Here is a 23,118-nt window from a genome sequence, read left to right on the forward strand (position 1 = left end):
CGAATCATTTTCATTGATTTTCTTTTACTTTCTTTCTTCAGCTTGAGATTTAATTTCGAGTTTGTTGTTAATGAGAAATATTTTTTTTCTCATTCTGATGATGAAACTAATTAAGTGATAATCTTAATGAGACAATTCCTTGAATATTTAAACTAAACAAAGAGACAAAGTTAATTGGAATCAATCAATCTTTCCAATTGATCACCTTATTACCTGATTATAAACAAGACAATTTAATTTCTCTGCAAACATCAACAGCAACCATCAAATTACACATTTGAAATTAGAGAGAAAAAATTTTCGTATCTTAAACAATCAAGTTAATTAGGTCATTTTCTGAAAGGGTTAAGTAAATTTGACAGAAAATTTTCATATTCTAAATGTTTTTACCTAATTATAATCATTATAATTATTAATTACAAAAATTTGAATATTTTTCTCATCAAATTAATTCAAACTTTCAGTTTAACAAAAAGTTATTTTGAAAAAGGCGCCAAATTTTGGTGAGTGTTTAAAACTCAAATAAATTGGATTTGAAGCATTTTTTAGTTAATTATACTGATTATGAATTAGAATGGAGCAAGTTATTAATAATTTTCGTTCCATCGAATCCGAAACAATTAAATTGTCCAATTTAATTTCGAGAAAAGAGAATCAAGAAAGTAGTGAGATCTATCGGATGAAAAGAAAACTAATTCGAGTTGAGTTTCGATCAACTAAATTAGATAATTAATAATTGATGAAATTCAATTATTGAATGGAGATTAGTTTGAAAATGTTTTCTTTTTCTTTTTAATTCGAAATTACATTTCATAATTAATAATATAATTATCATTAAAAGCATTGGAAGTACAAAAGTTAACCAACGTCTTTTTGTTTTCATGATTAGGTAAACAAAATTAATTAATTGCTAAGATTGCTATTTCTTATCGTTAATATTATTAAATTCACTCTGAATGTTTTTTTTTTGATTAATCATTTCAACCCAATCAATTGGTACTGAATCGGGTATACTTTTTTTTTGTAATAATAATATTGATTGTGAGTGTGAATCAACAATCTCAATAGATTGATAATGAAACAATAATAATAATATTAAATAGATAAGGGAAACAATAGTAATTAGTAAACAATGAGAAGAGTTAGATTTTTGTTTATCATTACAAATGATTTACAATTTGAGAGACTTAGTTTGTTGTTTATATTGAGAGTTTGTGTGAAAGAGGGAGAGGTTGTAATTGATTACAATTAATTAATCTTTAGTTTCAGTCAACTCATTCAGTTCATTAAGTTCATCGATATCACCAAATCCCATGGTGGGTTCTTGATAGATTGGACGAAGAGCCAAATATTTCAAGATATCGGATAACGAAATCATACCAATGACAATATCTTTATCATCAACAACCACAATCCTATGAACCTGAGAGAGTGAATGAAAAACAAAGCAACAAATTTATTAGTTAACCATCAGTAAATTGTTACAAACAATTGATTAATACCTCGGCTTTGACAATTTTTTCCAGAATAGCATGAAAAGTTTCATTGAGTGTACATTTAACGACTCCTTCAAAGTAATGAGCTCGATGCTCCAAGGCTTTTTTCACAGGAATATCAAGGTTATTATAAGTTTTCTCGGCAGCGAGATTCTGTAATTGTAGAAAAAGAAGAGAGAGAGAGAAAAAATTATGAATAAAAGAGCAAAGTGGAAAAATTCAGTAGAGAAAAAAAAATTCAGTTTGAGTAAAGAATTTTTTTCAGCTCCTCAAGAAGAAAGAGGAAAAAAAATGCTCGCTATTGAGAAGAGGGAAAGAGAAGGAGGAGAAACGATAAGTAATGTTGGCAGGCATCAATCATCATGGTTAAAAAAACAGAGTTCAAGGTTTGCTGAGGTATCGAAAAATTGAGCAAGAGAGAGAGAGAGAGAAAGAGATTAGTAGAGTGAGTAAAGAATGAGTCTAGTTCTGAGTATCATGATCACAAAAGCTTTCGGTTGAAATTCATGGGATGATTTTCATGGTATCCAAGAAAAGAGAGAGAGAGAGAGAGAGAAGATGAAAAAAGCAGAAAAAAGGATAACATTAAGATGTGTGATGGTAGGATGGAGATGATATCAAGAAAAATGGAAGATAGAAAATGTTGAGCGTGAGTAGGTGATGATTAAGAGAGATGATGATAGAGGAAAGGGAATAGAATGGAAATCAAGAATAAGTGAAAGTGATATTCTAATAAATGGATCATTGAAAATGATGATCGAAGAATAAGAAGATGAAAAATACTCACGAAAACATCAAATTTAGCATAAATATCGATAACTCTTCCTTTCTCATCAACAATCGGCAGTGCTGAGACCCGTCTATCAATAAATTGATGGAGAACCGTAATTAAGGGAGTATTCATGGTTGTTACGGCAATGTTTTCGTAAGTTCCAATTCTGAGTTCATGAAGTGACTTCTGAAGGTAACTAGGCTGTGGTATATCATAATACTGTAACAAGAAGATAAGGAATGAGAGAGAAAAAAAAAGAAAGAGAAAATTATTACACAGAACCAGAGAAATGATAATAATAGTATTGTAATGATGATGAAATTCATTCATTGACCTTGGCAACAGTAAGAATCCCACAGAGTTAACAGATAACCAGAATATGATGAATATTTCTGATACCATGAACCAGAAAATTTCACCAACTAATAAGTGTAAATATTGACCTGTCCAGTTGATCTAAATGCATTTCTTAAACTTGTAAATTTTTCTGGTTTATTTTTATTTTTAGATTCTCATCTCATTTTATTTCATATTCAAATGCTAACAGAAATGAAGATCAATATGAAATATTTTCCATCATGATTGTCATTCTATAAGAATCATCATAATCAAGAATAATAACCAAATATTGAATAGTTTCTCCGAATAACATTTGATGGTCAATAGAAAAAAAGAGAAGAAGAAAAAAAAATATTCCACCAAAAAAAAGAATGAATTTTTTTTTCTTCTTTTCTCTTGGATTTACTTACATAGAGAAAAAGAAATCTAAGAATTCGTTTATGGGTTGCGATGTAAAGGACATTTCCAGTGTCTTGGTCGATAACTGGTAACCGATGGACTTTGTTGTGGATTAAGGCTTTAATACAATCGAAAAGACTGTTGAATGATGGAAGATGCAGAAAAGGACAAAAAAGGTTAGAATAAGAAAAGAGAGCAATAAGATGATGGAGAAGATGGAATCAGAAATTGCATTTTCTTTGTTACATGGTAACAGTATTCTGAAAGATTCTTATGTATTCCAACCATTACTTTATATACACTTTCTTTCACTTTCTCTCTCTCTCTCTCTCTCTCTCTCTCTCTCTCTCTCTCTCTCTCTGGAATATTTTTCTTCTATTTTCAGGATGCTGTTTGTTTGTTGTTCTTTATCTTCCATCATCTCCCTCCATCAACTTTCTGAATCGTTGGAAAGTTATTACCTTGCATCAGGCTTAATACTGACAAGAGATGGTGCATTTTCCTTTAAGACGCCTGGTAACATGGGGAAGAAAAAGAAGAAGAGAAAAATATAATCAGTAAAAAGAAATCACAATTAAGATTTGAATAAGATTGAACAATTTTCCCCAAGTAAAAATGGCTGTAATGGTAAAGCTATTAATGTTTCATGAAATCATTTTCTTGGCATCAAAATGAAAATCATCTACTCATCTTTACCCTTTTCTTACTGATGATGAAGATGAAAATTGTTAGAGAAGAGAAAAGAGATGAGTGATTAACAGAGAATTAAGGTGACTTTAAAAGAGAAATTGGTGAAAAGCGACAACCATGTAACGTTTTTCATGGAAGACAAAATAAACTCGAAGAGGAAACCAAATTCTGAGAAGCAAGTTCATCTTCAAAGAGAATAGATTGATCACAAGAGAGTAGAAATTTAAGATGATAATTAAAGACTAATTCTAATTTTATCTAAATTAACGTATCTCTATAAACGAAATAATAATAAAGTTTATAAAATCATTTCGAGTTTTATCATAATTATGATTTAAAGAATGAAGGAATTTTTTTTCTTACTTCTCCATGTTTCCAATTTTTGTTCTTCAAGTTCATCCATTTTCACCAATGGTGATTTATAATAAGTTCGTAGAATATTTATAAAATCGGTTATGGTTAACATCCCGACGAATTGATGTTTGGCACTATCCCATAAGGGAGCTGCTCGAACTCCATTGCTGACCAGGGCAAAGAATGCTTTTTTTACCAATAATTGGGTGTCAAAGACAACTAATTTGGCACTGATTGGAATCAAATCGTAGCAACGGTAAAATTTAAAAAATTTGACGTAAGTCTGGCTTTCATCGCCTTCGAGCTCTTCGAAGTCAAGTCTATCACAGATCGGTTCATTACTCCCGTAGATACTTCCGCTCCTGGAATCACGGGTATCTCTGAAAAGGTAAAGGTGATTGTGATGAGATAGATCAAGGGAACCATCAAGTGATCGTTGAGCACCAACGCTACCACGACGTCGGCGTTCAGGCTCAGTGGAATGACGCCTGAAAAGTGCACCTTTCAATTAACAATAAAAGAAAATAACAAATCGTTAGATTCAAATGGAAACTATGATTTCAAATATAATGACAATTCCAAGTCAAATTCAACATTTACTTATTCATCTCATAGAGATAAAGTTCACCATTCATTTTCTTGTTAATCAATTGTTACAATCAGTAAATTACTTAATCCTTAACCCGTCGCTTAGAGATTAAATAATAATCCTCAAGATTGATAACCTTAACCCTAATGATTAAGGTGAAACCAAATTGTTCACACAACAATCGATAATAATGTTGATAGAAATTTGCAAATTTAAGTCTCAAAAGCAAATAAACGTTTACTTAATGACGATAATTTATTCATATTTAGGTTCAATAATGATTAGTAACATGAAGTAATATAATTAACGATCAACAATTGTGATCAATTTGATGTTTGATAATTTTCATAGATTGTGGAAACTATCAACTTAAATACAAGTAAATAAACTTTCTTGATTATCTTAATTACAAGCGTATCGAACACATTTAATAATTTAAAATAATAATATCACCAATTTGATAATCATAATCGACTCAGCGAAAAGGTTCAAGATCAATAGTAATGATCAAGTAATAGAATTGGAAATAGAAAACAACAATCGAAAGATAACCATAATTAATTAAAGAATAAGGTTAACCTCAAGATGGAAACTGAATTAACAAACAATCTATCTAGAGATTGAGTTTTTCTCCACAGATATTCAGTGGAAAGAAACCACTCAAGACAATAATCAATTCTTTGGGCATTACCAGAGAAAAACAGCCTCAAGGGTCTTCGAAAAAGAGACAATTTAATCGAGAATCTTGATAAAATACTAATACACCTTTCGAATGAAAAAAAAAGAAAGAAATTACTTCTTATAATACTAATATGTAATCTAAGATAATATTTATTACCATTAAATCCAAACAACCATAACCATCGTAATAGTAAATCTGATAAACATTAGAATGGAACAAGAAGAAAAAATCGACTCGAGTTAAGCTTCAATCTCTCAATAATCATGAGAGTATTTTCATCTATTCCCTTTAATATTGTTCATTGTTAACCTTTACCAGTGATTATTTGATGATAATCATCACCATCACTCAAACGATGATAATAATAATCACCAAAGGTACACATAAATACATTAGATTGATAATACAAACGCCTTGGGACTTAAAGAGTAAAAGGATTTCCAGGTAGACACATCAACAGTGTTTATCTATTTCAACAGATATACAAACATGACACATGAAATTGTTAAGTTTAGATGAGATAATTCAGTTGCAGAATAATATTAATGAACCACCAAGACACAAAGACACTGTTAATATATACAAAAACAATCAAGGTGTGTAGTAGTTGACGTCAATGAGGAAAAACCAAATGATCATTACAATTACTAAATTACCATTAACATAATCATTTATATTCCTATGGACACTTATTATTATCTCTTCCTGTCAATTGATTACAATCATTGTTTTTCTCACTGATAATTATACTTTAATTGTAATTGTTAAGGAACAATACAATTAATCCAAAGCTTCATATTTCCCTTAACCATTGGGTGAAAATATGATCATCATTCATATTGATGTGTCTCAATTTACTTGATTCATAAATTCAGTAAATCAAATGGTTTACCTTTGAGAAATATTATTCATTTCTTATAATGAGATACAATTAATCAAATATATAAATTGATTTACATTTTTTTTCCAACCAATTCAATCAATGTCAACAAATCAATTATAACCTTTTTTTTTCATTGTAACAATTTGGTTACTTTTAATATATTCAAGTTAATCTATTGAAGCAAAACAATTTATTTATTGTTAGCTGAATGAACATTCAATTGATTGTTAGTTTTACAAAGCCAACAATCAACAAAATTATCAACAATGTAAACAAAATTAATAAAACACAATTTGAATCATTTATTAAAATCCAGAAAACTGTAACGAAAAGAGACCTTAAAAAATTAATTCTTGTAACAATTAGTTATGTAAACTACTAATTTAATTTGCCGCAATGATTTACAAACAATAAACTAATCATTGAGACTTTTGTTTACTGTGAAAGAGCAAAAGTTTCAATATCATGTTTCTTAATAAATAACCTCAGGCTATTATTTTATTAGTAACTTCAAGTGAAACTTGAAGAGACAGAATTTGTTTACATGAAAAACAAGAACAATTTAATTCTCAACTGAATCAATCAAAATGATCAATGATAATCAATGTGTACAAACTGAATTAGTTTTAAAATAAATTACAAATTGAGTCAAGTGAAATCTAAACGACAAACTAGTGAGTGGAGAAAATAATTTTCTTTTTCAATCAGATTTCATGATGAAAGTTTTTTTTTGAATTTCGAGAAAGCAAAAAGCTCAGATTCATGGGGAGAAAACTGGAAATTGTGAAAATAGAGGCAGAAAAGGACGAGAAATGTTCACATTTTAGTTTTAAAAGGTCGATGAGATAATTCTGATTCCAAAGATATAATAATAATATACATGAGAACAAAAAGAAGAGAGAAAATGAAACCAACTCATCGATCCAAGATAAATCCCTCGAGAGATTTCGAGTTCTAACCATCTATTCCAATTGACATTTTCTTCGTCCTGTTGACGTTTTCAAGCATAGAATTTTTCTCCTCAACGTTAATGATAAAGTTCAATGAGAGATGTGAAAGAAAAAGACAAAATTCGAAACTTTTTCAACACCAATTGCGAATGATAAACTTTTCTCGAACTACGAATCATTAACGTAATCTATTTTCCCTAATAATGAACATCGATGATTTCGTTAATGATGATTACTAACCTTTAGAACACTTTTCAAGAAGAGAACTTGAATTTCTATTATTGGATGAATATTTTCTCATGAAAACATTAGTTTTTCAGTTGAAAACTTATCACTTCATTCATTGATTCTTAGCTAATAATAAATTGAACTTGTTTCCATTCTGATATTTAGACGATAAAAACAACTCATGGTGATAAATAGACTTCACTTTTTAGATTCATTCAGGCTCAGTTCATGTGCATCATTAAATTTAGTAGAAATCATTTGAGTGTAAATTAAATTAGTGGAAAAATGGTAACTATTATCATCAAAATTACTGGGAGTTGAGATAGATAATGATATTCAAATGATTATCAGAATTGGTTTGAAACACCAAAATTGTTCAGAGCTTATGAAACAATCAGGTAGATTGCATCACGATTCTCATCATCATGTTCAATATCAAATTCATCATGTAATCTGATGGATGAGAAACACACACACCAAAATGTAACAATCAATTTTACTGATTGTTACTGTTATTGTTTTCTACTATGCTCAGAATTATCTTAAGCATTATTATTGCTTTTTCATGGTGATTGTTGAGATATAATGAGTTAACATTAAACTTTTGTCCAATTGGAAAAAGTTTCTGATCAAGTTGATTGTTTTTTTCGCCTTCGTTGAGTTTTGATAAAAACTAATGGTAGGATGGGAATGATTATCAAAGTGATAAAAATAACAATAATATTGTTTTTCATTGTAATAAAAACTCAAACAAAATCATCATCATCATGAGAGGATAAAATATATACTGGAGATAAAAGTAAAAGTAAATGGTGATTGGATTTTTGAGGATTCAATTGGAATTAAGAATCTTCATCTTTCACATTTGGGAATTCATTCATGATAATCAATCGTAATCATCGTAAAGTTAATAGTATGTAAACAGACAATCAACAATCAACAATGTCGAGTAAATATTAAGGGGAAAAATATAAACATCAACATGAAATCAGTTAGATGGAAATGAACAAACAACTAATTTAGATGAAAATGTCAATAAGCGGAAAATGTAAGGCGATTCATTGGAATCATCTGATGATGAATGATGATAATCAACGTTAATTGTTACCATTTTGTCTAAATCCATTTAACAAACCATGATTATTACACTGATTAACTCGAGCTTCATAGGAATCACTGTCATTACAAATTGTTGATAATGCTATTACGTTAAATTAGCAATGGTTTTTGGTCTTGATTTATTATTACCAATTGATTTGACAATCAAAATGAGAATCACTTTTATCAAAATCTTGACATGTTGGTCAATCTGTATTGGTCATTTATGATTAACCAGAATCATTGATTAAGTTGATTAAAAAGGCAGTTTGTGTTTACACACAAACTGCAACAATCAAGAGATTTAATAACAATCAAATTGTTATCAGCTTCTGTTTTTTTTCTGCTGCTTTGAGTGGATAATCCAGAAAGTTGAATGAAAATCTGATGAATCTGATTCTATGTCATGATAATACCAAAACTGACAATTTAATTCATGATTGATAAAGATAGAGGATTGTAGATTGTCACTGTTTACATAAGATAATCACAAGAATATTCTGAAACACTTGCTGATCAATAATGTTGAAATATCAACTTTATGAATATCTTATCATGAAAATCATGATTTAAAATTCAGCTTGGAAAAGATAATTGAAATCACAGATTCGAAGCAAGGAAAATATTATCATTTGGGTCAAAAAAGATCCAATAAGATGTAAAAGGATAAAAGAAACGGAAGTTAAGCTCCTTTCTTTCTAGCTTTCTCTCTACACCATCCTCATCTTTTCCGTTTCCTTTTCTCCTTTTGCAATGGAAATTTTCAACTCTAAAAAGGCAGAAACTGTTATTGTTTATCATCTTGCTCCCTTTATAAGGAGAAGCTAAGATGGTGAACAAATAAGAGCTATTATTTGGATAACAAGAAAGACACTGGATCAAGTAAAATCCATCAAGATAAGATACAAGGATGAAGATGCTAACGGAAAAAAAGTAAAGAAGATTCTTAATTCAAGATATAAAACGGAAGTAGTAGCATCAATAATAAAGAAAGAGATAAATTTGATGAAGATCGTAATGAGGATCATGATGAAGATGATAAATGTACCCATGAAATCATTGAATAGTTTTCAAAGAATCCATAGATTCCTCAAATATTATCCAATAGAAAACTAATAATAAATCATAATTTTCATGCTATGTTAAGCTTTTTCTTCATGTTATTTCATTCATCAAAATATTGCTCATCATCATCATTATCATCTGTCCTCTTGCAAAATGATAATGATGATAAAATGATGATGACAAAAAAAGCACAAACATCAATCAATAAAAAAAGTGTTCAAGTTGTTAATTCTCATTCATGATGATTGGAGATACGATCAAATTTTGATCATCTATTTTTGCTATATTTGTATTACCTTGACCGTTAATCAAATTGACATTTTTGCAATTATAACAAAATCAACAACAATAAACTGTAACTATTAACTCGTGAAAGTAAATTGTCAAAATCAGCAAATTGTCGTTAACTATTGAGGCAAAAGATGAACAAATTTGCTGCTCGATTTTCAATCAACAGAAAAATATTAAAAACTATTGATTAATTAGATTAAATTGTGAATTAATTGCTGGTAATTTCAAGTCTTGTCATCATTTTCCGACAATATCATTAATATTTATGTTAATTGTCATTTGATCTGAAATTTATTAGTATTTATTAATTGAAGGCAAGGAGAGTGAGAGTGAGATGATATTAAGATTACCATGATGATAGATTTCAGATTGATGATGGAGATGAAAGTCAATTGTTACTGATCATCGTTTAATTAGTTATCGATTTGTAATTTTTTCATGGATATTAATTTCATCCAGAATCATCAATCGCAACTAAACAATTACAGGCACTCGAGATTAAATCGTTGACACATCAATCATTATGTTGATTGATAATCAATTCTTTGAATCAACAATTTCATTAAGTAATAGTACAAGAGGTAAATCAATATTTTGTTAATCTAAATAATTAATCATCATTGAAATGGATTAAGAGAGGATTAACATCAAGTGATATAATAATTTGGCTGTTAACTTTACGATAATCATGAGGTTAAATTATTGTAAATAAAATCAATCAGTTTCTGGTTAACCAACAAGACGATTGATTAATTAAACTTATTGGATAATATTTTAATCATGCAAAAAAAAATTAGTAGTCAACAATTAATAAAACAATCACACTGTAATTATTAATACGTTGATTGCTTTGAAAGCTAATAATTGAGGTAAACGGATCGGGTTGAACGACTAATTGTTGATAATAAATCATTGATAAAAACAAAAGTGTTGATTTAAATGAAGATCTGATGATAAGCAAACATAAATAGTTTCATATTTAAATCAATTGAGAACGTAATTAAGATCAAACTAATTTGATTGTTAATCAAGTTTAGATAGTGAAAGCTTAACAGTCTCAATGATTGACACAAACCAAGCCAAAACTAAATAATCAACTGATTAGATTATTTTTCATGATAAGTGAGTATAAATAGATACGATTGACTAGATTATTAATTGCAATTAAACTGTAGATTGTGGTTAGTAATTAATGACCAGTTGAAGTATAATTAGATGATTGAGTTGTACAATTGAGAAAAAAGTTCACGAAAATTGAGTTGACCCTCAAAAAAAAATCAATTGGTCGTAAAGTAAACTGACATTTAACATTTTAATGGTCATTTAGATGTAACTTATCAAAGGGAAATCGATAGACAATCAATACCCTGAGGCAAAGTTGAAAATTTCGGTTATAAAATTCTGAAATTACGATTCCAATCACAGAGTAATATCAACATTATTTTCAGATATATTTTTTTTTACCATTTAGTCTGAGAAAAAATCAATAGACAACCAATGGTATCAAATAATCATCAGAAAGCTAAAATAATCAAAACGTTAAATTGTAGCAATTTACTGGTTGATTGAAGTTGATCAATGATGTAAAATGAAGCAATTACAAAACAGTCGCTAAGCTAATCATTAATAACATTTATTTGAATAATTAAATATGAGCTGGAAAAAGTTTACTTTATATTCAGTCAATTATTTCAATGATATCATGGTAATAGTATTATTCCTGATTATTGCTATTATTTAGTAATTTAAATTATTCATTAGGACTTGAATTCATATCACACACTTTCACTATTCTGTGTGTTGAAAGTAATGGTGAAAAAAAAGTTTCAAGAGTTACTCAGATAGTGAGAGTTGATGTTATTATTATCATGCAAAATTAATGTAAATCAACATGCACATCAGGATATGAGAGAGAGAGAGAGAGAAAGGCAAAAATAAATGGATAAACGAAATTCAATCTATTAGATGATCAACATTTTAAATTTAAATTCGCTAAGTCTTATTATTAATATTATAACAAAACAAATAGGAAAGTGAAAAGCTCAGACTAAAGCTTAACATTGGGTTGAAAAATCAACACCCAAACTCAAACATTTCAAGGGTTTCCCGATTAATTGGAAACTCTGAATATGATGAATACATTGAAATTTTCACACTTTCAATTGGATTCAAGTTGATTCTTGTTGACATTTAGATAAACAATTAGATTAAAAGTTTCACAAAGTAAACTGTTAATACCTTGTGGGTTAAATTGTTGAATTAATAATGTTACAATTTGATGACAATTTGGTTAACCGGATATTTAACTTTTCATCTCACATCATCAGAACGGAAACTAACATGAGACCCAATAGTTTGAGAGAGAGAGAGATATATATAAAGGGAGAAGGAGGAGAGATGAAAAAGAACTTAAATTCTATTGGGAAATGATGGATTCTGTTACTGTTGTTTTCGTTTCCATCGATTTCTGAACATAAATACAGTCTGAAAGCAAAAATTTCTACCATTAGTTGATACAAAGAGAACAAGCGAAAGAGAAAAAAATTGTAATAGAGTAAATCGATTCCTCTGTTACAAGGAAAGATGATGATGATGAAAAATGAGCATGGTAAAATAAGAATAGAAGATAATATGAGAAGATGAAGATGATAAAGGGATGAGGATAAAAATCATGAAAGTTATAAAAATTGATATTATTAATATTATATGATAACAAGTAACTTTTGTATTGGCCCGATTATATTTTCAAGGTTGAAGGAAAAAGGTGAATAATATAATGGGGACACTCAATTACGGTGAGTTGATGATGAACAAAATTTCAAATAATATGCAATCAAATTGTCAACAATCAGAGAGAAAATGGTTTCAACTGAATTCATGTGAAAAAAAAGTTCTGAAACCATGGATAAATTTACAGAGTCTCCATTTGTAACAAACAGGAAAAGTATTCAAGTTAATCAGTGACATTCATTTGGTTAATTTAACCATTTACAAAATTAGATTATATTTTGATTGTTTGGTAATATGGTTAACAACAATTTAAATTGTTCATTGACAATCCAATCAATATTAGTGTGTTAGTATATTTGTAGATACTAGAAAAAGGTTGGACTTTCAATTGTTTATCATCGCAATCAATTTAATCATCATGTTCATCTAAAGTTGAATAACAACAACAACAACAATCAATTGGTTAATACACTAAACAGTTGATTGTTGAAATCTCAAATCACAATTGTAATAACATCAACAGATAATAAATAACTTGATTAGGTGTTGATTGTAATCATGTTAATGACAATCATAATTCATATCAAGCAATTTAATATCAAATTATCATATAAGGTAACGTTTATTTCAATCAAATCACATGGGAGATTTTTTTTTACTCAATTCGCCTTCACATTTAGGTATTCATGTTAATCTGAATGTAATATTAACTTGATTAGACTTTTTTTACATGGGCTTATCTTCAATAAGCAATTTGTTAGCTATATTTTTACATCATTTTTGATGCCTTTTCATGATCCTCATCTTGAACAACAAAAACACCATTATCATTAGTATATCATCATTATCATTGATCCTTCCCAGTTGTGATCATTTCATGATACTAGACATTAGTATCTATGGATCATTCAAGCAAACATATATGGTGAGCATTTTATGTGGATAACAAATAAAAATGATGCCTTTGACATCATCCAAATCATCATCATCTATTTCCATCAAACATATCATTATCATCTTCAATGGAATCATTATTATCATCAATTTTATGCTATCAAGAACAGTTCATTAGAGGTTCGAACATCAAAAGATGTAAGAAAAAAAGTTCCAGCAACAGATGAAAATATTGAATAGTTTTTTTCCCTTCCTTTACAAAAGGATAATCTAAATTGAGATTATTAACTTGATTGAAATGTTAACAAGTTTGATTAACCATCGCAATTAATTAATGTTATCAATTTGTGACATTTCAAATAGTTGATGATGATTCGCTGGACAATCATTGGGATTTGCATTAGTTTGATTGAGATTAAATTTTAATCAGTTAATTGGTTGATTAGTATCCTGATAGTTGTAATATTTTTCCGTTAAAATTATTAACCTGCTGATTTGATTTGTAATAATTATCAGATCAACTGATTTGATGTTAGGTTGGTGATGAGTTTTTATTTAAATTGTAAGTAGAAAAGTGAAATTGAATTAACTGATCAATCTTTTCATCAAAGTTGATGGTGAACAATCAAATTTAGTAACAAAGTTGATGATTTAATTTGATTGTTACAAATTCACTGAACTTGTATTTGCTTGACGAGTTACGAGATTGAATCAAGTTCGAGAAAAAAAAAGTTCTAAGACACTAGACAGACAATGGAAGTTTAAAAAGTTTCAAATGAAATTTGATTAACATGATAAAAATTAACCAGATACAATTAAACTTTAAATTGTTACGTTGGTTGTCAGGATAATTTGATCAACGATCAAATTGAAGATATATCCTCAAATTAACTTGAGAAAATTAATAACAATTAACTGCACAATTGTGAATTAATTCATTTTCTAGGGTATTAATTTGTTATTTGAATGATTTAACGATTAATCAAATTATTGAATTGATTGTGAACAAAAAGTATGAGCTCAGCTAATCAACTGAAACTATTAATTAATTCAATCAACATGATTAATTGTGACAGAGAGAAACTGTTTAATCAAATAGAATCAAGAATCAAAGATATCATATATACTCAATAATCTCAACGGAATTGGATCCATTCAATTAATTATAACAATCAAATTGAAATATGAGTTAAATCAACAATTAACAATCATCTTTGTAAACAGAGTCAATGTCATTCAAAGCAACAGAAATTTTTTTTCAAATCAAAATTCAATTGAAGGTAATGAATAAAAAAAAGAGCTACTAAACAATTAAACTTGAATTGTATACTATTATTAGCAATTAACTTAATTGACTGTTTCATGTTCATGATTAAAATTCAACAAAACAACAATAAATTTTCACTTTCACTTGATTATTATTATAAAAGGTAAACAATTAAGGTAAACGAAAATAAATCAACTTAAAGTGAACCAGAAAAATGAATACAAATTTCTTGTTGATTGTAACAATTAACTTTTTTCTTGCTTGGTGTTTGTTTAAATCATTCATCAAGTTCAAGGGCAATTGTAATTGTAATTACAACTATTATTCATTTGAATGATAATTTATCAGCTATAATAATTATATGATTATAATTGTGTTCGTTAATGATCAAGGATTGATTAATATTAGAAATGTTTATCTATTTTTTCAGGTAAATTGTTAAGGAAGGAAGTTAAATCATCACCTGATGATTATGATTAAAAATAATTACAATTTAAGCTTTAACAGAGAATAACAAAAAAAAGATTTTCAATTGATAATATTTTTTGTAAACTTCTAATTATTAATGGAATGACTTTGATCATCATGATTAAGTTGTTGTTGATGATGATGATAATTTAGCATCTTTTTAATCATTTCCTACATTTAATCATCATCATCATCATGAAATAATCATCATGAAATTGCATAGTCACGTAAGAGTGATGATAAAGGTAAGAGTTGAATCCTAATGATATAAGTTTTCAATTGTTACTATTAATAAATTTGATGTTTTTTTGACTTAATTGTAATTACATTTTATTAAGATTTGATAATTTCATTAGCATTTGAATAGCAATTAAATTTACATCAAAGTCTATGGAAATTAACAAATATTAATAGTTACCAATAGTAGAGCCGGAAAATTAGGGTTCATTATGGATTCTTACAAATTGGCAAGTTAATTAACTATCATCATAATCAAATTAAAGTAGTTGAAACTGTCCTACTGTAAAAGGCTTAATTGTTGGTCATTAATTTAAAAATGATTACAAGTAACAGAGTATAATTTAATTAGTTGAAAACTTTTCAATTTTCCTATCAAAGTTATGGATACATTAGAGAGTTTAACTAAATTGTGAAAATCAATAAATCAAAAAGTTTTTAGATAATTACAGCGAAATTATCTTTATTTTAATTACTAATCAATTTTAATTGATTAGTGAAAATTTCTAGATGAAGACATAATCAGTGTGATGGTTAATTGTAGTATTCAATGGTGTGATTAGACAATTGCAAGAATTGATTGGAATTCAAAGTTACCATTACAATTGATTAATCAACAATCAGTTTAACCTATCGGATTGTAATTAGTGTAAATAAAAAATTGTCATTATAATAAATTATAATAATGTGGTTGATTATCAATTGCTTGAGGGCATTTATCAATACAAATAACAATCAACTTTATTGTAATAAGGAAACTCATTTTAACAATTTTCAATTAATCTGATTAACTTATTTGATGATGAAAATGAATTAATGTTTACACAATCTACTGACTAATCAAATGCAATCAACTTAATTGTTGGTCTAAGAATAAATCAATAGTAACTATTCAATAATATCATCGATAAATTTTATCATTAATTTAATCACCTAATTAATTGTAAACCATTTCTCTTAATTGTCTTGGTAAATGTTTCACTCATTGATTAATCATTTTCAATACAGTGAATAGATTCACTTTTACCTTTTCTCATAGTTAATCAACAATTGATGAGCAACAATCAATTTGGTGATTATTATTAACAATCAGTGAGAGTTACAATTAACTTTATGAATTAAGTTGAAATAATGTAGTAACTGTTAAGATCCATTTACATACTGATTAAATCATAACAAAATACTAATTGTGCAAAATATTATAACCTAAAAATCAATTGTTGATTGGTTTCTATGCTCAATTTATATTGGTAAATGAATTCAATTGATTATTTCAATCAATTGATTGGTCATACATAATTCAACGATCATCAAATCAAATAATCAACATTATTAATATCATAACTTTATCATTAAGTGTCACATCATTGTCCAAGAGTTGATATTGATTAATGAAAATGATTAAGAAACTGAGAAAATTTTTAATTATGATCAAAGATTTGAGAAAAAAATAGAGACATGATTAGAATCGTAATTTGAATCGACAATCAATTAACTATCGATAAGTTTCAGGTTATTGTATTGATTTGAGTAGATTATATTAACTAATGTATTACCTAAATTGTTGATCAATTGTTGTGGGAAACATTTGATTATCGTGGAAAATTAAACATAAACAAATGGTTTAATTGTATAACGAGTTTGAAAGTTTTTTCTAATGTAAAGAGATCAATCTGATTACGGAAAATAAATCACCAATCAAATACAATTAGCGAATTGGTGTAATGATTGACAATCATTAGATTATTAGATGAAGGATTAGATGTGATTAGTGATAAAATAAAGACGAGAATAGGATTAGAATAGTAATCGTGTTGAATGTGATTTATCAAATTGTCATTAGAAAAGACCAGAGATAAAAGCAAATTAACTGAATTTAGATCATCATGGAAAGAGATAAATGAGTGAGAACATGAATAAAAGTACTAAATAAGGTTAACTAATGAGTGATAATTAAAAGTAATGACGATGAACACAATTAACCTAGAATTGTATGATAATCAAGATATACCTTTCTTATTAGCAATATTTGATAATGAGATGAGATTTCGTTGGAGTAAAGAGCAATTAACTGGTGAATTATCTCGAGTGGATGAACGTGAAAGAGGTGGTGTTGTTGATAGATAACGGGAAGATGAAGAAGATAGAGAATGATGATGACCAATGGATGAATTTTGACCATCGGTTGGTGTTATTGGGCCTGATGCATGGCGACGTCGAAGACTTAATTTAGCTAATCCTTTATGTAAAGATGAGACACGAAAAGGCATCACAGGAGATTTGGGTGCTGGTGAAATGGACACTGTCACTGGGGAAAGATTTTTAGAATCAATATTATTATTATTAATATTGACCAAATTGGAGGGAAGTGGACTTGACCCATGGGATCGAGTCTCGGCAATTTCATTATCAGATATTATTGAACAGGGTGAAGATGATGCTACACTTGTAGATCCGGTTGAACTTGGAGGTCGTTGTTGATCATTACTGGACAATGATGGTTTATTATTATTATTATTATTACTGGACGATGATGATGATTGAGTTAATGGACTACTTAATGTACCGGCTAGAATCCGATTGGATCTTGGTAAAGTGTTTGCTCGATTAGCATATCTTAAGGCAGATCGATGGGGCAAAGGTGAATTGGTCAAACCATAATCGCTTGATTTCACCTCAGATGACCGACCAATCGATGATTTTGAATCGTAAGCCATTGATATTATTATCAACTTATTTGATTATTAGCACCGCAATAAGGGAAAAATACTTGTAACAATCGATGAAGAAAATAGAACGGGAAGAAATCTAATAATAATTATCACAATTAATTAATCACACAACAGATTCACACAGAGTAAATTGATCAAGAAAACTCGACAGCTTAAGCACCGTTGTAACAATCAAATATCATATTGATATTTGATTTTATAGATAAAAAATAAAGGTGTAGATATTATATAATATATATATATTGATTAATTTTAATCAATTGGACAATTAATCAATCAGTTTACTATGAATGTAGTAATCAAATAACATGGAGATTGTAAAAGGGTTGAGTTGATACCAGAAAAGACACAAACACACAGACAAAATGAAACCAATTGATGAAAATTTGGAGCAAACAAATGAAGAGATTTGATTGTTGACAATTAGTTGATTATATTGAATCTAAACACAAAGACAGTCATGAAAAGTTGAATACGTTTAATTTTTGTTTTGGATGGAAAATGAGAAAAGTAAAAAGCGAAATGAAGAAATCAAACAAAGAGAAATAGAATCAAGAGCACATGAGATACATAAGAAATGAAGTAAGATTGAAGACTAGGGATGATTATAAGAGAGAGAGAGAGAGAGAGAGAGAGAAGATGATGATGATGACGATGGATGATGATAAGAGAAGAGAAGAGAAAAACAAGATAGAATAGTGAGTTTACATCTCGAGGGCTTTTTTAGGTTGGACCTTGAAGTTCATGTTAAGGTGTTCAAGTTTTTGTCTCACTGTTCATATGAAGTTATTAGGTAACAAGAAACGATCATTGAAAACGAAAAGCGGAAAATTTAAAATTCACGATTGGGTTGATCTCTTTTCTTGGGGTAACTTACAAGTTAGAACAATATTAAGGTGGTTTTCCTCAACGATTGTTATTTTCTTTGTTATCTCTCAGTTAATCTTATGGTAATAGGATTGGGATGAGAAAATTGTTTACATCTATTTTATCCTAATCTTTTTTTTCTACCTCTCATAATAAGTGTAAAAGGAAAAAAGTGAAAGAAAATTTCTTCGTCTTTTTTTCAGGATTGTGGTTTTGTGAAGAGGAGAAAAAGATGTAAATAAGTTTTAAATGATGATGATGATGATGATGATTCTGTTGATAAGTGGTAAGGATTTACGATGAGAAAGAGAGAGAAAGGATAATGATGATGAGAAGGATTTTTCTTCTGCTTATTGAGAATTGAAGTAAACAGCGAGGATGGAAAACAACAAATTCAATTCAGTTTCAGGCACAAACTCAGATTCAGAATGGGATTTATGCTCACGAAACTCACTCTCATCATCATCCCTTTTATCATCTCTCTCTCTCTCTCTCTCTCTCTCTCTCTCTCTCTTTTTCGCTTTCTCTTACTTTCTTTCATCATCTATTCTTGGGATGCTCTCTGCTCATGAATACAACTTTTCACTCTTTCTCTGTCTTTTTATATGTCTTTTTTTTAAGATCTTCCTAATCATCATAATCATCTTCATCTTCATTCTCTTATTTATCTTCACCTTATTATCCCTTTTTCTCTCATCCTATTTCTTCATCATCTCTCATGAGTATTATTATTATCATTATGATTACTACGATTATATTAACAGTGAGTTCACCTGAGCTGTGAAAAAAAATATATCATCAGTTGTTCCCAATAATCATCATGAGTATCTTGGTGATTATGGTTAAAAATTGATGAGAATAATGTTAATTATCATTATCCATCCATTAAAGATACAACATTTCATTAACTTTTAAAGTTAATCGGATAATCAGGTTAACAATTATCTTTGAAAATAGATTAACCTTTTCACATTTATAATTATCACGATTAATCAAATTGAAAACAAATATTCTAAAAATAATATCAGAATAATATTGATTTTCTTTTCGATGATTAAACTTTACTAATTAGTAAATCACTTTGCTTAAATATCAAGAGTACAAGAAAAATAATTTATCAATTATAACCTTGATTTGTTACACATTATAAATTGTAAGTAAAAAAAAAATTGTAACGTCCTAATTGTTACTATAATTAACCAGCTAAATGATAATCTCAAGCAATTAATACAATGTTATCCATAGAGTACAACATTAGTAACATTTCAATCATATACGAAACTCATTAATCAAATGGTCAGTTAGCATCATCAGTCATCGTAATGACCAGTAGCCATTTTCAAAGTTATAACCTTGATAAAAGAAATACAAAGAGGAAGATAACAAAGAAGATCATCTTCCAAGTCTTTCTTTATATCTCTCTGTTATTTTAGTCACCTTTCGAGAGAGAGAGAGAGAGAGAGAGAGAGAGAGAGAGAGATGATGATGATGATGATGATCATCATCTTCTTCTTGAAATTGCGCAAAAAGTTCAATTCAAAAACTGAGTAAACTCAGAAATGAAATTCAACTAATCATCTCTCAATGTAAATCAGTTTTCGTTTCAAACCATTAATTTAATTAACACCAGTTAACAATTAACGATTTTGTATCAAAAGAAATGTAAATTGATGATAATGATTATCACTTTTTTTCATGATCATTATTGAATTTTGAATACTAACCAGAATTAATCATCAACATTGTTCATGCATTGATTAAAATGGTTAATTGTTGGTAAAGTTTTCATGATACAGAATTAATTTTCAAACAATTTGATTCAATAGTTAATCTTTTGTTTAAAAGAACAATAAAGTTTTGTTTTTTTATTAACTGATTTTGTAAATTGTCTGAATTTCAGGGAGAAAAAAGAAACACAATTTACTAATCACAATACGTAGGCTATGATAACTTTTTTCTTTAGTACTGTTAATTGTTGTTGGAAAGTTAATCAATGGAGATTACAATTAACACAGTTTTCTAAAAGTAAATGTTACTTCAAGTATAATAATGAAACTTTTTTTTTTCGTAACTAAATGATTTTAGAAACTAATTAAAGGCAGAGCAAAACTAATTCCATCCAAAGTAATTAAGTAAAATGTTTTCATTAAGAAAGTTGAAAATCTTGTGATGATTACAATGATAAGTTGATTGTCTTTAGTTAATTTAGTTTCACGATGGATTAAATCAACTGTCAAAAGCAATTAGTTTCATCATGATGTATTAATGGTTATTGTTAAAAAGATTCAACTAATATTATAACAATTAAAGCAAATTGAAAATGCGATTGGTTGATTGACATCGAGACAAATTAATCAAATAACAATTACAGAGGTTAAACATTGATATGAGATAAAACCAACTAAATCTAGACAACACTTTAGGCTATTTATTTGTATTAATAGTATCACAGTTATAACAATTAAGAAAGTAATTGTAATACAATTTTCTAACAATTAACTCAATGAATCAATTCAGGATTGAAGAAGAGGTCATCATACAAACAGATAGTTTTCTCTTGTATATTGAGTTGACAATTTCAGATACAAGTTAATAAGAAACTCTAAATGAAAAGAAATCAATCATAATGAGAGAGAATTGAAATTCTGAAACGTTCTGTTGCGTGTCTCCATCTATCTGACGAAATCAATACTAGAATTTGATATCAAGTGAGTCAATTTGTCACAATTACGACAATTAAGCTGAAAAGATCCATGGATCTGTCTTGCTGGTGATTAAAATGTTTAGCGGATCAAGTAAATTATGATAGAATCACAAAATAAGGAATAATTTTGGTAACAATTAACTTTAATTAAAGAATTAAAAATTGGCGAAACTGAGGGCGCCATCTATTGTTTGTCGTTTAAAAGTCTCGATAAATTGATTGTTGATTGTAGAAGACAAATTGATAAGGTTAATCAAGATTAAAGTAACAATTGATTAAACGATTAAATGATTTGTCATTGAAAACAAGGGAACAATAAACTTAAGGTGAAAAGTTTAATTCACTTGTCAACTTAATCCTAATAAGGAAAAGATAAAAAAAAATAATCAGCAAGATAATCAATCTAATGATAGACAATCAAATTGATCAATGATTGGTTATGATTAGATTGTCTTCAAGTGATTATTATTGTCTAGTCATATGCTCATAATAATAATGAGACAGAATTAAATTGTTCAACTTACTTGCAGGAATATGAACACCACCAAAAACCTGTTTCATTCGTGTAATGGCATCTTCGTAGCGATTGATGTTCGTATCGTCGCTTGATTGACCTGACGGAAATTCAACTGTCTACAAATTGAGTTGTAAGAGAAAATCAGTTGATTATTATTTCTGTTATTTAGTCATTGCGACCATGTTTGTTTACTTACTTTACTTTTGCGTCCCATGTTTATCCACAGTTGGCTTGTTATTCGGGTCTAAATACAAATTATATTCTTGTTGTCCTCTAGTCACAATTAGTATTTTTCACAGGCTACAAGGTGGATTATTTGCCGATAGAGAATTGAGAACGATTGAAATCAGGAAAATGAAGTGAAAATCAACAGAAATAAAGAGAAACCAAAACATTGAGAAGTGAAATTACGTCTGCGTAGTTACGATGTTTTTTTATTGTTGCTAAGAAAAAGAAGCGCCAAGATAATCGCTAATTGAATATTCTTTCACTTTAATTAACGAGGAAATAGATGAACAATTAGACGATCATTTACTAATTATGATTGAGGTAAAAGCCAATTCAATATTTGTTTATTAATAGAATTTTTATTTCTTTCGATTAATTTTCTTGGTCGTTTGTGTGAAACTTTTTTCCACCATAAAATTTGATCTCATTAATTTGCTTCGAGTTTTCAACTTTTTAATTGATTAATTAATTTCTATCATCTTTAGTAGTTAATTACTTTTTTGCAAGATTATTACTCATTGAATGGATATTAATTCTTTATTTTAATGTTGACAGTTTGGTGAATCTTTTAATCGCTTTTTTCTTCTCGTTAATTGTTCACAATTATGGGTGAGTCCTTTGTCGAAATCTTGATTTTT

General features: G+C 28.3%; 2 protein-coding genes across 4 annotated transcripts in view; one reads left to right on the forward strand and one right to left on the reverse strand.

Moving 5' to 3' along the window:
* Positions 1 to 764: 764 nt before the first annotated feature.
* Positions 765 to 22,666, reverse strand: LOC128390567 (5'-AMP-activated protein kinase subunit gamma-1-like). Of its 3 annotated transcripts, XM_053350305.1 has the most exons (9): positions 22,449 to 22,666; positions 22,260 to 22,368; positions 17,444 to 17,740; positions 4,060 to 4,551; positions 3,468 to 3,519; positions 3,018 to 3,144; positions 2,284 to 2,487; positions 1,503 to 1,649; positions 765 to 1,423 (listed from the first exon to the last, which is right to left on the reverse strand). In XM_053350305.1, the coding sequence occupies exons 1-9, from the start codon at positions 22,464 to 22,466 to the stop codon at positions 1,253 to 1,255; spliced, it is 1,617 nt and encodes a 538-aa protein (XP_053206280.1). In that variant the 5' UTR covers positions 22,467 to 22,666; the 3' UTR covers positions 765 to 1,252. The 3 variants fall into 3 exon arrangements, with proteins under 3 accessions (XP_053206280.1, XP_053206281.1, XP_053206279.1); XM_053350306.1 differs by lacking the exon at positions 17,444 to 17,740 and having other exon boundaries at positions 22,449 to 22,663; XM_053350304.1 differs by lacking the exons at positions 22,260 to 22,368; positions 22,449 to 22,666 and having other exon boundaries at positions 17,444 to 19,397.
* Positions 1,856 to 23,118, forward strand: part of LOC128390572 (40S ribosomal protein S25-like) — a 35,912-nt gene continuing 14,649 nt past the window's right edge. Inside the window, exon 1 of the mRNA XM_053350314.1 lies at positions 1,856 to 1,861. Coding sequence (XP_053206289.1) covers positions 1,859 to 1,861 — 3 coding nt within the window. The 5' untranslated portion in view covers positions 1,856 to 1,858. The remainder of the gene's footprint in view (positions 1,862 to 23,118) is intronic.

Source organism: Panonychus citri, unplaced genomic scaffold (assembly GCF_014898815.1).
Source record: "Panonychus citri isolate SS breed McGregor unplaced genomic scaffold, ASM1489881v1 Contig00123, whole genome shotgun sequence".
In the NCBI taxonomy this organism is placed as follows: Eukaryota; Metazoa; Arthropoda; class Arachnida; order Trombidiformes; family Tetranychidae; genus Panonychus; species Panonychus citri.